The sequence below is a fragment of the Heloderma suspectum genome, chromosome 7 (assembly GCF_057233095.1).
Source record: "Heloderma suspectum isolate Gila_16-S chromosome 7, 16-S_ref, whole genome shotgun sequence".
Taxonomy (NCBI): Eukaryota; Metazoa; Chordata; class Lepidosauria; order Squamata; family Helodermatidae; genus Heloderma; species Heloderma suspectum.
In genome coordinates this window covers 93,880,983-93,898,107 of record NC_139464.1, presented here as the reverse complement: position 1 = coordinate 93,898,107, position 17,125 = coordinate 93,880,983, and the positions used below count along the sequence as shown (strand labels likewise).

General features: G+C 40.4%; 1 protein-coding gene across 1 annotated transcript in view; it reads right to left on the bottom strand.

Annotated features, from left to right (window-relative positions):
• Nucleotides 1–17,125, bottom strand: part of MLC1 (modulator of VRAC current 1) — a 36,080-nt gene that overhangs the window by 12,569 nt on the left and 6,386 nt on the right. Inside the window, exons 2-7 of the mRNA XM_084810898.1 lie at nucleotides 16,186–16,319; nucleotides 14,642–14,825; nucleotides 7,735–7,824; nucleotides 5,098–5,151; nucleotides 4,908–5,009; nucleotides 2,998–3,099 (exon numbers count right to left, since the gene is read on the bottom strand). Coding sequence (XP_084667024.1) covers nucleotides 2,998–3,099; nucleotides 4,908–5,009; nucleotides 5,098–5,151; nucleotides 7,735–7,824; nucleotides 14,642–14,821 — 528 coding nt within the window. The 5' untranslated portion in view covers nucleotides 14,822–14,825; nucleotides 16,186–16,319. The remainder of the gene's footprint in view (nucleotides 1–2,997; nucleotides 3,100–4,907; nucleotides 5,010–5,097; nucleotides 5,152–7,734; nucleotides 7,825–14,641; nucleotides 14,826–16,185; nucleotides 16,320–17,125) is intronic.

Genomic DNA, 17,125 nt, shown 5'->3' with positions numbered 1-17,125 from the left:
TAACCTCCCTTGTAGACCGTGGGAATGCTGTAGACATCATATACCTCGACTTCAGCAAAGCTTTCGACAAAGTGCCCCATGATATCCTGATGAGCAAACTAGCTCAAATTGGGCTAGATGAAACAACAATCCGGTGGATCCACAGTTGGCTACAGAATCGGACTCAAAGAGTGCTTATCAATGGGACCTTCTCAAACTGGGCAGAGGTAACGAGTGGGGTACCGCAGGGCTCAGTCCTGGGCTCAGTGCTCTTCAACATTTTTATTAATGACTTGGAGGAGGAGGTGCAGGGAATGCTGATCAGATTTGCAGATGACACAAAATTGGGCGGGATAGTTAATACTTTGGAAGACAGAAACAAAATTCAAAGTGATCTGGATAGACTGGAGCGCTGGGCAGAAAACAACAAAATGACATTTAATAGGGATAAATGCCAAGTTCTGCACCTAGGAAAACGAAACTAAATGCACAGTTACAAGATGGGGGATACGTGGCTCAACCACACTACAAGCGAGAAGGATCTTGGAATTGTTGTCGATCACAAGTTGAATATGAGCCAACAATGTGATGTGGCGGCAAAAAAGGCAAATGCTCTTTTGGGCTGCATTCATAGAAGCATCGCTTCCAAATCCCAGGAAGTACTAGTTCCCCCCTACTCAGCACTGATTAGGCCTCATCTGGAGTACTGTGTCCAGTTCTGGGCACCACACTTGAAGAAGGATGCAGACAAACTGGAGAGGGTTCAGAGGAGGGCAACAAAGATGATCAGGGGACTGGAAACAAAGCCCTATGAAGAGAGACTGAAAGAACTGGGCATGTTTAGCCTTGAGAAGAGAAGGCTGAGGGGAGATATGATAGCGCTCTTCAAGTACTTGAAAGGTTGTCACAGAGAGGAAGGCCAGGATCTCTTCTTGATCATCCGAGAGTGCAGGACACGGAATAATGGGCTCAAGTTACAGGAAGCCAGATTCCAGCTGAACATCAGGAAAAACATCCTGATTGTTAGAGCAATACGACAGTGGAACCCATTACCTAAGGAGGTGGTGGGCTCTCCCACACTGGAGGCATTCAAGATGAGGCTGGACAGCCATCTGTCAGGGATGCTCTGACTTGGATTCCTGCATTGAGCAGGGGGTTGGACTCGATGGCCTTGTAGGCCCCTTCCAACCATACTATTCTATGATTGTAGTTTTATTCTTCTACAAAATTGCAAGCAGGTTTTATCTTATACAAGTAAACTAGGTGAAGGTCCTAGTTCCCTTGAGGTCCTTTCAGCATAGAACACAAACTAGAAGAGATACTATTTTATCGGCGTCATAAACCTATGTGGATGAATATGTTAGCATAGCTACTGACAATGCACCATATGTAGATGTTGTATTATCTGGGGCTATAATTACAAATGCCCAATACATTCATAACAAAATTATTAAGGCAAAGGTTAATTTTCTTTATTTGTAGATATTATAAGATGGATACTGATTTAATTTTTGGAAAAAGTATGTGCTATTTAAAAACAAAGAAAGAATCTTCTCGGCCCAATCTATACAGAGACGCTTTCTGAGGCGATTCAATTTAAAACTGGATTTTCATGCATTCAGATTTGCTCCACCCTTGGCACACATAGCCAGGTAATGCAGTGTGTACAGTTAAAAGAAAACACTTTCACAGGGCAAACAGCACCTAAAACTGTTCGGGGTTGTGTGGGCAGTGTCCCACAAGTAGAAAAGAACGTCATAAACTATTGCGACACGAGTAGTACTGCTCTATCATGTCATACACAGTTTAATGTTGGTATAAATGTTACATCAGAATGATGAACCTTCCTTTTTTTTTTTTTTTAATTTGTTCTCCACACATCCGCAGATGTGCATTTACATTTCCCTGCTTTGTAATGCTATGAGACTCATCATTCTAGGTCATGTCACCTCATTACTTCCAGACTAGGAGTTGTGATTTACCTCCCAATGGTATTCTAGCCTAAGAGATTTATTCAGCACTCAGCCTTAATTTTCATAAATGTAGTGGTACCCAGGACTGAAGCAGGAAAAAATTTAAAAAACACCATGGTGATATTCCTACCCCAGAGGTTTGTTCAGCACTCAATTGGGCTTCACTTTTGCCCGTGGTTTATCATTTCCCAAGAAATAAGTCCACAGGACTCTATGTTCTTATGACTCAACCTAAGCTGACCCCCCACCATCACCCATGTTGAAGAGACTGAGGATTTTTAAGTATTTCCAAGAAATGCCATGACCCTTGCTTGCTGAATCTGCATCTGCCATTATACAAAGCTGCGAAGGACTGGATATAGAACCTTCGTAGATGCGGAGGTGTGCAGGACTGAGGCAGGAAGAAATATTTTTAATATTTTTAAAATGACAGCCCACTTACGCTGATGCAACATCAAAACACTGCAGTGTTAGGGCACAGACACACCCCTAGCCACACCCAGTAATGCACTTTTAATTTGGGGATATGGGGCACACTCAAACAGAACCTCATAGAAGCGGCATTAAAGGGAAAATTCGCACAAAACGTCTTCGCGAAAATGCGGCTTTTATGGGAGGAAAATCTGCAGTTGTTGCGGAGAGGGAGTAATGTCATGTGTTGTCCCCATGTGCAAAGCGCAGCAGCACCATAATAAAATCCACATGTAGATTGGGCCCTGATCTTAGTACCAGGCAGATATCTGTATGCAAAGCTTGAATTCCCATAGAAAAAACAGAAATAAAAATGGAATGGATTAAGGATGTTCCCAGAAGTTACTCCCCAGCTAAAATGTGCCCTAAGGAACAATATTCAATAGAATACAGGGAACAGATCCCTTGAATTGATTGTGCCATCCTGACTACATTATATTGTGGAATCACATTGGGCAGCTTTTGTCTAAGGCCCTATGCACGTATGAAGGAAGGCAGAGATTGTAGAAAAAAAGAGTTATGTGATACATGTTGAAGCATTAAACTATTTAAAAATATTAAAGTAAAAACTTACTTTCTTCCTGCTGCAGCATTCCTCATTAGACCTAGCTGAAATGATTACAGTAGTTGCCATGAACATTTCCAGTAGTATTAGGAGAATCAAGTTGAAATTTATCTGTGCAAAAAATGTATGTAATATTGTAGATTAATATCAACGTATGTATAACATTTTATCAAACCCAAACATTACATTTGCAATGGAAGCCACTGAAAAATGCAACCTCATGAACATCATTCCACATGGGAAGCTGTTAATGTGAAGTGGCTTCTCATGCAGTTTGTCTGGTTTTCACCATTCCAGTACAACCCCTCAAAAATAAGGGGTTTGGCCTGGCATACTTAATATTGGCTGAACCACATAGAAAGCCATTTTACACAAACAACTTTCCATGTGGAACAGAGGGAACCTTCCAGATGGAGGGGCTTCTAGTGCTACCAATCCAAAGACACTGTGCAGCAATTCTGTCTTTCCCTCCTTAACTGATGGTCTGTTGTAAGAAAAAAGACAGCAGTGGGAAAACACAGGAGGGTTACAAATGGAAGATGATGTTGTGTGGACCCCACCATAAAATCCAGTGGGCAAGGCAGGGTGATTGCACAATAAAAGCCTCATCTGGAAATACCCAGTGTCAACCATGTTCTGGTTTTTCAATGACTATCATACTGCAAATGTAACTTTTGAATCACACCTACATTTCAACTTATTTAGATTTGTATATGTAGGGTTTGGGGAGGGGTACTTCCTGAGTTATAGAAGGTATATTTTTCAATATGTCTGATCATTCATGGCTTGAACTCTAAGAACCATGAATAATATAGTACAGAAATAAGCAGAAGTAGAATGCCCAAGTACATACCAATATTTAAAAGATGAGAATTATTTTCCTAGAAAGTGTCTAGGGAAACACAAGCATGCACAAAAATATTCCATTCAACTTTTCTGTATGCTGAAATAATGTTAAAATGTTTTGGGGTCTCAAGCAGTACCTCAGAGGAGCAAGGAGCTGGTTTACACAGGAAGACTGCCATATCAAGTGGTAATGTGCATGTGAATTAACCATCATACATAAAGTACTACAGACAGACAGAACTTTCGTGTCACCCAAAAGACTCCTCAAACATAATGCTTTTCAACCGAGTTGGTTCAAAACATTCAGCTACAGATTACTAATTACTTAGAAATCAAGTGATGTACATGCATGGGTGAACCAGACCAAATACAGAAGAACGGAACATTCAATTTGCAAAGAAATTAACTGCTAGGCAGAAAATTTGGGCTGAATCTAAAGCAAGTTAGTTTTGTTGTTGTTGTTCAGTCCTTAAGTCGTGTCCGACTCTTCATGACCCCATGGACCATAGCACGCCAGGCCTTCCTGTCCTCCGCTTTCTCCCCGAGTGCGCTTAAGTTCATATTCATTGCATCGGTGATGCTATCTAGCCATCTCATCCTCTGCTGTCCCCTTCTCCTTTTGCCTTCACTCTTTCCCAGCATCAGGGTCTTTTCCAGTGACTTTTCTCTTCGCATTAGATGGCCAAAATACTTGAGCTTCAGCTTCAGTATCTGTCCTTCCAATGAGCAGTCAGGGTTGATTTCCTTTAGGATTGACTGATTTGACCTCCTTGCAGACCAGTAGTTAGTTTTGCTTAAGTCCAGTTGAAATCAATGTGAAAAGTTAGTGATGGCTAATTTAAGTCCCATTTATTTCATTGAGACCTGTGCAACTAATTTGCACTGCATCCAATCTACTGATTATATCCTAAAGACAGATAATACTATTAATTTATCCATATGAAAAACAAAACAGTCTTCAAACCATGTCTGATCAGCTTGTTTAAATATTATATATACGATGAATTAAAGAAGCAAATCAGTATCAAACAGAAAAGTAAATAAAGTATTTATCTTTGTTATTTACAACTCACATTTATTGCTGTAGGATTCAGGACAAGTTTGCATCCAAACCAAACTAAACATGTTGTTGTAATCGCAAATGTAGAAACAAATAGAATCTGAAAATTGGGTATCTGTAAAAACAATAAGAATACTGCATTTGTATTTTAATTAAAGTAATTAATTTAATGTTAACAGCCATTGCAAACTCAAAGCACTTACCACATTAACTTTGTTTCTAGCTATGGCAAAACTCACAGCTGCTGAAGGAATACACTAGGGGGAAAAATGAATGAAAATTAAGAGGACAACCTACAGAACTTCAGGAGTAATAAACATTTCCCACGAGTATAGTACTTATGATAAAATTGACAGTGTGTTCTATTTGAACATAGTAATCCACTGCTGAATCACCTATGAAGCTTGCTGGGTAGGTTTGAGCAAGCCTGCTATCTCTCAGCTTAAATGATCATGCAGGGTTGCTGTGAAAATCACTTAAAGTGAAGGGAGTGTGTAAAGTTTGGGAAACATATCTAAGTGCTCCTGGGCACACAAAACCAGAAGCATTGATCCTGGCTCACTAGAAAGCACATTGTACCCTAAAAAGTGTTACAGTTATGAAAAATTATAATACAAAATAAGAATGGTTTAAGAAATACCACAAAGGCCACAATCCAATGCAGGGATGGACACACTTAAACCTATGGAAACACTGAATTAAATGAACAATGCCTGACTCTATATTAGATTGTGGCCAAAACGTTTAATGTAGCTTGGGAATTTACAACATTTAATGTAGCTTGGGTATTTACTGGGCAAGCAACAAAGGAAGGAAAACTTAAAACTGTAATTTTGCTGTGAACAGAGATAACATGCCTCTGAGAGATAAAGCCTGACTATTTAAGGTAACTGGATTGGGATCCATGGGTTCTTAGTTAATGCCCCATTCTCCATTACACAACAGACACATTGACCTGGTTCACATGATCACTGCAGCTTGTTTAAGCCACAGTCTGTGCTGGCACACACTGGGCACCATTTGCTTAAGTACCCGCCTGGGTGCAGCTTGTTGAGTTGGTTGAACCTGGGCAGCATTGCTTGTTTGAGAGGGAAATAACCCTCAAATAACCCAACAAACAAGCCATGCTGCCTGGGTTCAAACAACATAAGTCATACCTGGGTGGGTAATTAGGCAAATGGCACACAACATGCGCTGGGGCTTAAACAAGCCACCATGCCTTATTTAAGCTGTGGTGATTATGCAAACCAGGCCAGATAGATAGCAGGTAAATATGATTTTATGTATAGCTTAGTGATACAGTCACAGGCTTTTTTCCTCTCCAAAATTAGTTTACTCCTACCCTGCACCTGCACCATTGGACTTGCTGGGTCAGGATCTGTTGCACCAATATATCTGGGAGAAGGGTTTCCTGCCCCAGGATTGCTTCACCCAGTTCAGGATAAACTAATGTCTCTCATGGTCCATAAGTGGCTCCCATTGGCCTTTTCTTGTGGCTTTCCTTTTCCTCCTCCTTTCTGAAGTAGTGACAGCTATGCTTCTTTGATTCTGTGCCCATTCCCACCTAGGACAGCAAAGACTGGCAGTGAAGGCCTGTAGTGCATGCCACCTCTATACTTCCATTTCTGGGACAATTACAAAGGCCCCTTGCAAGGCACTTCTGCCCCTTTAAATCTGTCCCAGCCACTATCACTGCTTGACCTGGTCAACAGAAAGAGTGTTGGATGACCATCTCCACTGATGCCCATTGATATGGGCTTAATGCCTGTCATACGGTGTGTGTGTGTGTTTTGAATAGTTCCAATGCTGCTGCTAGGCTCCAGAGCCCCACCTTCTCATTACCAGGACAACTCAAGGTATGTTGAGTCCCACTCACAGATTTGGGGCCCAATCCAACTAACGTTACCTGTGACAACATCTCACAGTAAAACAAATGAGTCATAATTAATTTAAGTCCGTCTGGTGTCAATGGGCCTTAGTCATAACTAATGTTCACTGGATTTAGAGCTGTTTTGTGAATACTGAAATTTATGAGTTTACTCTGTGTATGGCAAAATCTGGATTCAAGCCTACATCTAATACTGTAAAGCACTTGGGCGAAGAAAAAAACATGTGTTTAATTACCAAATGGTACAAATTGTTTTAAAGAAAAACATTTATTTGTAACCAATAGCCAAGAATTGACAAGGGAGGAATTTTCATGTCGGTAGTTTAATTCTGGCAAAAGTTATGTATAAGACTTTTGAAGCATAATGGAAATCAGATAATTTAAGGGAGCAATCCTATGGCCCTAGACGGAGGCTAGACGGCCATAGGATATGCTGTTTTCCGGGAACCGACCTCAGAGCCCGTGCTCCGAGGTCAGTTCCTGGAAAAACGACCTCCTCCCATCTGCGCTGCCTCTCAGGCAGCACAGAGAAGCCCTGTGCTTCGCACGCGGAAGAGGAGTGCGGAGCGGCTGAAAAGGGTCGGGGGGGTGTTCTGGGGCAGGGAGAGCGGATCTGTGTGTACAACACATCCTATGTGTCATGCAGCAGCCTCCTCTCCCTCCGTCCGCCTGCGAAATAGCAGGGCAGGAGAGGCATGGAGGGAACAATCCCCACGTGCTTCTCCTGCCTTGCTTTGGATAGGTGGTTGCCTCCGAGTTTGGAGGCGGCCATCTATCTAGATAGGATTGCACCCTAAGTGGCACTGCTATGCATATTTAGACAGAAATGGCTGGCTGGGGAATGCTGGGAGTTATATGACTTTTTCTGTCTAAACATTCAAAGGATTTCACTTTAAATTATATTTCTAATTTATATTTTCAGACAGCCACAGCAATTAAAAATAATGCTTACGGAACCTGCTGCACAGCGTAAGTAATCCATTTCAGATGGAAAAACATTCCCCAAATAAAGTGAAAATCCAGAGGTAACAAGTATGCAAGTCTGAAATGCAAAAAGTTGACATGAAGAAATATATTGGTAAAAATTATACAGCTAAACAACTATGTGAAAGTTGGCAGTTAAAAAAAAAAAAAACAGAACACAACTGAAATGTTTAATAATGGTTTCTCCGTAGTACTGACAGTGAATCCAAACATCAAAAGATTTAAAGTCAAAATAACATGTTTTGTTGCTTCCAAGTCCTGGAACTATTACACAGTGACAGCATAAAAGAACAACAACTTAAGTATTCAAACTTAACTGATGAAAATTAGATGTCAATACACACAAACAAGTAAATTTCCCTCCTCTGTGGGAATGCATTTTCAGGTGTGCAACCATGGAAAGAAACTTATTTAGAAATGTCATTATTTTCATTACAGCTGTACGGAAAATATACACACACACACACGGTTTTCTTACAGACTTACTATGCATTTCAGTACAGACATAGGGTGTGTTTCCACACTATCGCCTTCACTTCTTTTCCAACTTTGTTGCACTGTTTCCCCAAGCGCATTTTCTATCTTGGGTGTTTCCATGTCCCAAAAGGACCCAGTCTATCATCGTTGTACCCTGGTGGGCTGCGCTGTTTCCACAGAGCCCTAATCGCATTATTCTCTTGATGGCTGGGTAGAGCCTTTTTGCAGTGGGTTGGGTCTGCTTACCCAGTCTGTTTTCCTGACTCCTCCTGTTTCTAATTCCCCCCTCCCTCACCCCCTCTGCCCCACTGAAGTTTCCCACTCTGGCCAGGCTCCTCCTTGCCTTCCCAGCCCTTTTGTTTTGCTTTTGAGAAGGAGCAAAAAATCACAGCACTGTGTCTGGAGCATCCCCCACACACACCTTTAGACCTTCCTTGTTGTGCCTGAAACAGGGATTTAGAGCTCAATCATGCATTAATGAAGTGGTGAAAAATCAAAGCTCTGTGTCTGGAGCATCCCACACTCCTTTAAACGTTCTTTCTTGCCCCTAAAACAGGTGCTTATGTGTGCATCTTTTCATCTCTGCCTGACTGCTCCCTCCAGGATCATCCCCCCCTCTCCTTCACACAACCTGTGAAGTGGGGGAGAACACAAAGAGGGAAACTAGCCCCTATTTTAACCCAGAGGACCTCATCAACTGCAATGGGAGGTGCTTCTGACAAGACAGTAATGGGTTTGTTGTGGGAAAGAGAGTGAAACCAGCCCCCATTTTAACACGTAGGATCTTTATTTGGAAGCTGTGAAGGAGTTGTGTCCTAAGGCAATGGACTGGAGCCTCGAGATTGTGCTTAATCTAATTCCAAGAACCAAGGGCTTTGATATGTGCCATGTCAACTGAGGGGCTTCTCTGTCATTTCTGTGGTCATTGAGAGGGCAAGCCTCATTCAGCACAATGGGAGAAAACACCCCTGACTGGGGTCATGGGCTGTGTTCTAGTGCTTATTTTCAATGATGTTTTAAAAGTTGGTCCCTGGCATCCTTGAATATGAACTTGAGCACACTCTGGGAGAGAGCGCAGGACAGGAAGGCCTGGTGTGCTATGGTCCATGGGGTCACGAAGAGTTGGACACGACTGAACAACAACAACAACCCTGGCATCCTGCTCCAAAACGGCGATGAAGCTTCCAGAAAACAGGGAGGGAAAGGGTTGGGTCACTGAGGTCAGAGTGACACACCCACAAAGGCCAGGCTACACACCCCATGGGCAGGACTAAGACAGCGAACCCAGTGAGATTGTAGAAACAGGTCAGTAATGGAGCCACCATAACTGGGAAAAGTCGGACTATAAGCAGTCTTAGAAGAAGCGGTTTTTCAGCGATAAAATGTGACACTGGGGCTGAATGGCCATGACATCATGGAACTACAGAGACCCCATGGCACAGGCATGTTGGAGTAAATCGCTGGTGAAAACACAGCCCTACACATGTAACAAATGGCCAAAGGAAAAAACTTCAGGAGGGAATTTTGGAGAGAAGAAGTGATGAAGAGGGCTGCTTAAACTTCACCACTTCTCCCCTCCAAATCCACCTCCCCACCCCCACCATTGCTTTTACACACCACCAGAAGGATTTTAGTATGGTGGCAAATGTGTTTAAAACCCTGCATGAGGCAGTGGTGGGAGAAACCTGGCGCACAGAAGAGGAGGGCAAAATAAAAGTCAAAACTCCTCCTTCCAGATGCTTCTCTGCTCCAAATCTCCCACCCAATATGTGCCTTTCTCTGCACATATCATGTAGTTCTGCCCTGCCCTACAGCAAAATAAAAAATCCCTGAAAATAAATCAGTTCTTCACAAATCATTTTACTTGAAGAGGGTTTAAGTAGAACTCTTCAGCTTGAGAGTTCCAGTGAAAATACTGTCTCCACAAAGCACTCTCTTTCCATTGGCCTCTCTTTTGCCTCTCTCTCTGTGTACCTGTTTGTGCAATACCTTTCCAACCTCACCTCTGTACATGGTGAGAATAGAAGCAAATATTGGGTGCATGTGTCCCTTCTACCAGCTCCCCATCACCACACAAAGAGGGTGATGCTTACACTGGGAAATCCCGTGTTTATTTGAAAGTGGGATTATTCCTGAGCCTGCAATATAGGTTCTGCTTTCTAGTGGGTTTTAACTTCTGGTAGAATCATGGAAATTCTACCTTTAAATAATTCAGGACCTCCCAAAGCAGCTGCTACCTTCTACGCACAATGGGAATGGCTGTGCAAGGTCACATAGATGTGAGGGGGGAAAGTATCATCCAAACAATCTCATTGTAATTTCTTTTTCCAGCCCCTTCCCATGCTTGCCATCTCTCCTCCTTAAAGTATCATTTGTTCCCAGGCACATAAGCAATATTTCCATTAGTGTCTACATATTTTAGCTGGGATTAATTTTTCTTTAGCGAGGATTATTTGAATATGCTGCAATGGCTCAGTATGTTCATAAAAAATAACCAATGGCACCCTTATTATGTTGCCTCTATCAACAGAAAATTCAGAAATAAACATCAATCAGCTGTCACTGATTGTCAGCTGTCACTGGCAGCAACATTTTAGAGAAAATAAAACCTCACAAAAGTAGTAAATTAAAGCTAACCAAAGAAAACAAGCTTCTTTCTTGGCACAGGGAAATATCTAAACAACAACAGACAGCTTGTCTGCATCTTGTGGCTATACAGTGATGCATTCCAAAGCATTTACAAAACAGTTCTGGTTAGTAAAGTACTCAGGGAAAATCTTTAGGAACCTCAATTAGTACTACTGCTACACATTTATTTTGTCATAAAAGTACACTGAAAGCTCCAGTGACCAAGATCACCTGTTAATAAATAGGCAAATTCTTCAATTTATTCTTAAAATTGTTGTGACCACGTTTGTTTGCAAAACATTGCCAAGGAACAGCTAGATTTTTCATCTTCATTCTCATTATATGTTATACCCCCCAGAAATTCATCACAAAGTTAAAAAACTTATCAAATGCCTGTAATGCCAGCACCTAAGTACAAGTCTGATACCTTTTCAAACTACTGCAACATTTTCTTGGGATGGCCTTTGGGACTCAGGGCTAAATCAGAAAAAGTTGGGGAAATTTCAAGATATAAAGACTGCATTCTCTTTTGCTAATTTTGACCTTCGTTATTCTTCTTGAGCCTGCAGAAGGGGAAACACATCTTTCTAAATAGGTAAAGATATTTATCTTCCTTAAGTTCACCAGTGTTTGTGAACGTTTATTAACAGTATTGTTAATAAGAGGGCTTACAAAGATATTGGGTACAATCTTGACTACTTAAGTCCATAGCTAAACTAGTAAAGGTGAAAGTGGTTACCAGAAGTGAAATTCTGATAAGATGTTTCATTCACATTCACTGATCTTGGAGCTGCACATAGCATGATGGGAGTTTCAGGGGAGAAAACTACTTTAATTACTCAAATTAACTTCAAGGGAATAAAGTTTGCAATTGTTACTATTGATAACTGTTATAAGAAGCTGGAACTGATAATATATAATCAGTAAAACCAATCCTTGAAGTCCATGACATACCCAGACCCTCTTCAACACATGCTGACAGGAGGGTGCAATGAATGCATGCTCCATCTAAAAATATAGCAAAAGTGTCATTTTACTTACTTCATTGCTTGCCTAGACAACCATTCAGTTTGTGACAAGGTGAATGAAGAAATGTACTCTCCTTATTGCGCACTGAATGGTGGTCTGAACAAGTAGTGAAGAAGTCAACAGCTAAGTCATATGCACAGCTGGAGCTCATATTCACTGGACCCTTACCTGGACACACACACAGGTTGTGTAAACTGATACCCCCACATACAATGTGCAATGAAATGAACAGCACAATTCTATATATGATCTCTCAGATGTAAGTTCCATAGAGTCCAACAGAACTTACTCCTAGATATGTATATTTAGGCTTGCAATCTATATTGTGTCCCCCCAACCAACCTCAAATAGATATCAGAATATAGATTGTTCTTACTGATAGAGTTCAGTAATACCTGATATAAAAGTTTTGTATCATAAAAAGTTAAGATAATTAAAACGTACACAAAACAAACCTGCAAACACAAAATAAATCAAACCAGGGAATATTATTTCAGTGGTAATCGTTGTACATTGGAGTCATTATTGTGGCTTATATGTATTGTCTATATTGCTTGGAAAAATGGCAGCATGACGTTGAATTTATGCTAGCCTGCATAATCAAAAATCAATACTTGTGAAAAACCGCAACCATTTCACAATGGATAAAAATCAATCATATTGCTTTAAAATGATTTTTTAAATTCAAATCTGATTTAAAAAAACCTTTAAAAATCAGTTACATTAAGCATCCCTTTAAAATAGCCCATGTAGTATCCCGAATGTAATACGGACAGAAATATTAAACTCTATGTGCATAAACTGACCCTCTATGACCCTCTATAAAACATAGTGACACAGTTCAGATGTTATACCTAAACTATGGTTTAGCTGTCATGAACAGGCTTCAGGTCCAAATGGTCCCATTCCTCTCATGCTCTCCGATTCCCTGCCTCACTTTCTGGTTTTCAATAAATATGGTTTGCCATTAAGTCCAAACTGGGCAAACTATGGTTACTGTAAATCACAGTTTTCCTCCAGTTGGAAGTTGGAAACTAGTCTGAACTGGGTTTGCAACTCTGATTTGGAGATTATTAGTTATAGCTTGTGGTAACCATAGCTTGCCTGATATGGAGAGGAAGCCAGAAAGTGAGGGAGGAGGGAGAGGAGGGGAGGGGGAGCACATGAGACCAAAGCTCTTCACAGCAGGACAAATCATGGTCTGACTATGTGTTTCACCGAGCCACTGAGTTGCACTTTGCTATTCTATGCAAGACAATACAAATATATGACTTTTGGTCAGGCATTATCCGTATGATGATGGCAGTATAAGCCATATATTGAATTTATTATGATTCAAACAGTGAATATTTTATTCTGTCAACCACACACCATGGATATTTACTTTCTATGTCATAGAGAAACACTGTTGTGACCAGTAACTTCTGTATATTGTTTTATGACAGATCTGGCTATTTAACCTTTTAGTAAGTAATCTTGCTTCATGTCCTTACTTAAGTGAAAAGAGAGCTAAATAGAAACCTTTAATTTCACTAATGATCCTATAACAAAGAAGTCCTAAGGAGGTAGGGTGGGGAGTTATGTTGCAGACAATCTGCCACTTCCAAAGTTTTACTGGCTTGCTGTGGCCAGAGCAGGAGGTGGGGTCCTTTTTCCAAGGAAAGCCCTTTCTTTTTTTAAAAAAATCCTCTCACTCAAGCTAATCCTCAAGCTGGTATAGTTTCTGGGCCCAGTCTGAGGCCATGATAGGGGAGCAAGGGGGCTTTGGATCCAGGAGATCCAAGCCTGTACAACACTCTCCCAGAATGTCCTGTTTGGGCCCTTTCTACTAGCAGGAACACTGAGTTACAGAGCTTTCTGCAGGTGTACAGGGACACTGGCAGAACTCCTCTCTGCCGGAGGTGCATTTCTGCCCCATCCTAATCCCCCTCAGCTGGCTTCCAGCAGGGGTTAGGATGAATTGGCCTGTAGACATAAATTCTGTAGTGTGGACTGCATGACTGGAATTTTTAGATCAGCCTTCCTTTCAGCCTGTTGCCCTCCAGGTGTTTTGGACTACAGCTTCCATCAGTCCCAGCCTATTATGACCAATGGTCAAGGATAATGGAAATCTTGTCCAAAACATCTGGAAGTCACCAGGTTGGGAAAGGCTGTTTTATATTATACTCCAACGTAGTATAAAGAGTTTATTTAGTTGCGAACAAATATGTTATATTTGTTATAGCAACCAATTAGTATGCATGATTATTCAAGAAAGATATTGGACATTTGATCTGAATGGGCTTTTCTTCTTGGTTATATGATTTAAGGCTAAGATCCTACATCCATTTACCAGGGAGTAAGCCCCATTGAACTCAGTGAGACTTATTTTTGAGTAGACATGAATAGGATGTACATCACCTGGAGAAACCCTACTCTCTGGCCCACCAGCAACAGCCATTATGCTGGTGGGTGCTAGGGATAGGGCTTTCTCAGTGGTGGCCCCACACCTTTGAAACTTCCTCCCCAAGAATATATCTTTGGCCTCTTCACTTCTGGCTTAAAAAAAAACCCTGAAGACACATTTATTCCAGTCTGCATTTGGTGCTTCAAAATCATTCGCTGCTGCTACTGTTGTGCATGTGTATTTAACTGTAATTTGTATGTTCATGCATAATATGTTTTTTTTATCTTCCATTAGCTATGCAACACAGCCCTAACTATTCAGGTGTGACTGGGCCAGAATAACATTTCATACTTACCCCCATCAGCAAAGAATAGATCCATGTTTTATAACTAAAACAAGGATGAAACCTCTTTGATAGCTGAAGATCACTCGATTTAATATCTGGAACATAATTTCCGTTCTCTTGTTTTGCACGCTCCAAAGTTGGCATCCTGTCATAATTAAATTCTTCCCTGTAAGATTCTTCCTTGGTCATAATGCTGTAAAGAGAAAACAAGTTTTCATTTTATTTCTGAATTTGGAGTCACCAATAAATATTACAATATTCTCTATTTCTTTAGATATTTTAAGTTAACAACTTTTCATTTTTTTTTTATCATGTAATGTATGCTCTGACGTACATATTGTCCCACACATTTCAATGGAACTTTTACAAAAGGTAGATAGGATTAGAGTTAGTTAAAAGGACTGAGTTCCAAATAAGTGTGTTTAAGTTTGAGGTATTTAGAAGGGGAAGAAATGGAAGCAGTGACAGATTTTATTTTCTTGGGCTCCAAGATCACCGCAGACGGTGACCGTAGCCATGAAATTAAAAAACGCTTGCTCCTGGGGAGGAAAGCTATGGCAAACCTAGACAGCATAGTAAGAAGCAGAGACATCACCTTGCCTACAAAGGTCCGTCTAATCAAAGCTATGGTTTTCCCAGTAGTAATGTATGGCTGTGAGAGCAGGACTATAGGGAAGGCTGAGCGCCGAAGAATTGATGCTTTCGAACTGTGGTGCTGGAAAGGCTCTTACGAATCCCCTGGACTGCAAGGAGGTCAAATCAGTCAATCCTAAAGGAAATCAACCCTGACTGCTCATTGGAAGGACATATACTAAAGCTGAAGCTCAAATATTTTGGCCACCTAATGCAAAGAGAAAACTCTCTGGAAAAGACCCTGATGCTGGGAAAGATTGAAGGCAAAAGGAGAAGGGGACGGCAGAGGATGAGATGGCTAGATAGCATCACCGATGCAATGAATATGAACTTGAGCACACTCCGGGAGAGAGCGGAGGACAGGAAGGCCTGTCATGCTATCATCCATGGGGTCACGAAGAGTCGGACATGACTTAACAACTGAACCACAACAACAAGTTATTTAGTAAATATAGTAGGTAATTTTAATTAGTTGTATTTTCAAACTACTGCACAGTTTTAAATTTTACATTCCAAGCATGGTTAGCAACCCCAGTGTGCAACCAACTGAACAATTATTTTTAGCATTTTATATAAGCAGGTATTTAATTAATAAATTTTGAGCATAATTCAATATATCCAAAGCATTTTTCAACAACTTCTATTTTTTATTAAGAGCTGAAGAACTATTATTTTACATACAGTTTCCTAACTTTCACTTGTGTATAATAAGAGTAAACAATGGGAGAAAGGCACAGTTATCTAAAATACACTAGATCCCACACTTCAGTTGAAGCAAATGTTATTATATGACAAAATTGTTTGCTCTATAAATGCAACTTATGAGTTTTACTTACTTTTTAAACTCTTTTAGATTACTTATAAAGTAGACTGATTCTCAGCCACATATTTAACAGTTGTTAAAAATCTGTCATACTTACCTTAAACTGAGAAGTTAATAGCTTTGAATGGTTTTGTAAGTAGGGTTGTCCGTACACTGTGTTATAGTCTTGGTGCTTAGTGATTCATGCTGCCCTGGAAAAGTTTCTTCTTCCACTTTGGCTTTCAACAAGTTCTATTCATATGGGGAACAAAAGCACATCAAAAACCACAGTTAAGCCAGAGAACAGGGAAATGCCCACTGAATTTTAATGAAGAGAACACACCAGAATTACTGTAGAATTAGAATTACTAGAACACACACAATTACTGTACCATGTTCCCACAAGCCTGATTCCATCATTAGGACAAGCAAAAACTGAAGGAAAAGTTTTAACATGATAAATGTAGAATCCATACTATCTTTGAATTTTAGAGCATCTAATACTCCGTTTAATCAAACTATATAGTATACGGATAAGTTGTAAAGGCTTTATAGCATAGAACACTTACTTGAATTCAGTGGGCCTTAATTTTGAGTAGGCATGTATAGGATTATGCTCTAATAGGCTATTCTTGAGAAATTATTCAATTTTTATCTTAAAAGGCAAGGAGAGCACTGTAAAATCTGCAATCAGAAGGGGGGGAAGGAACGGGGGACTTGAACATAAACAGGACTTACTATAGAGGTCCTAATCATGATCACTTGGAAGTAAGTCTCACTGATTTCAAATGAGTTCAAGTTACAGGCTTGATTATGTGTTAAGAATAGGGTGTGAAAGTGCCATATAAGCAATATAATTGAATGGTGTTGTTTACTGGTTTTTTTAAGCCTGTTACATTAGGTTTTATAGAGCAGAGATTTAAAAAACAAACAAACCAAGGCAAATTAAAAATCTAGTAGGCAAAAACGTGCAATGATCCTGGCTCTATTTAATCTCTCTCTGCTCAATTGTTTATTAGGAAATCAAAGTAACAAGAATGCCATCTACCCTGAAGATA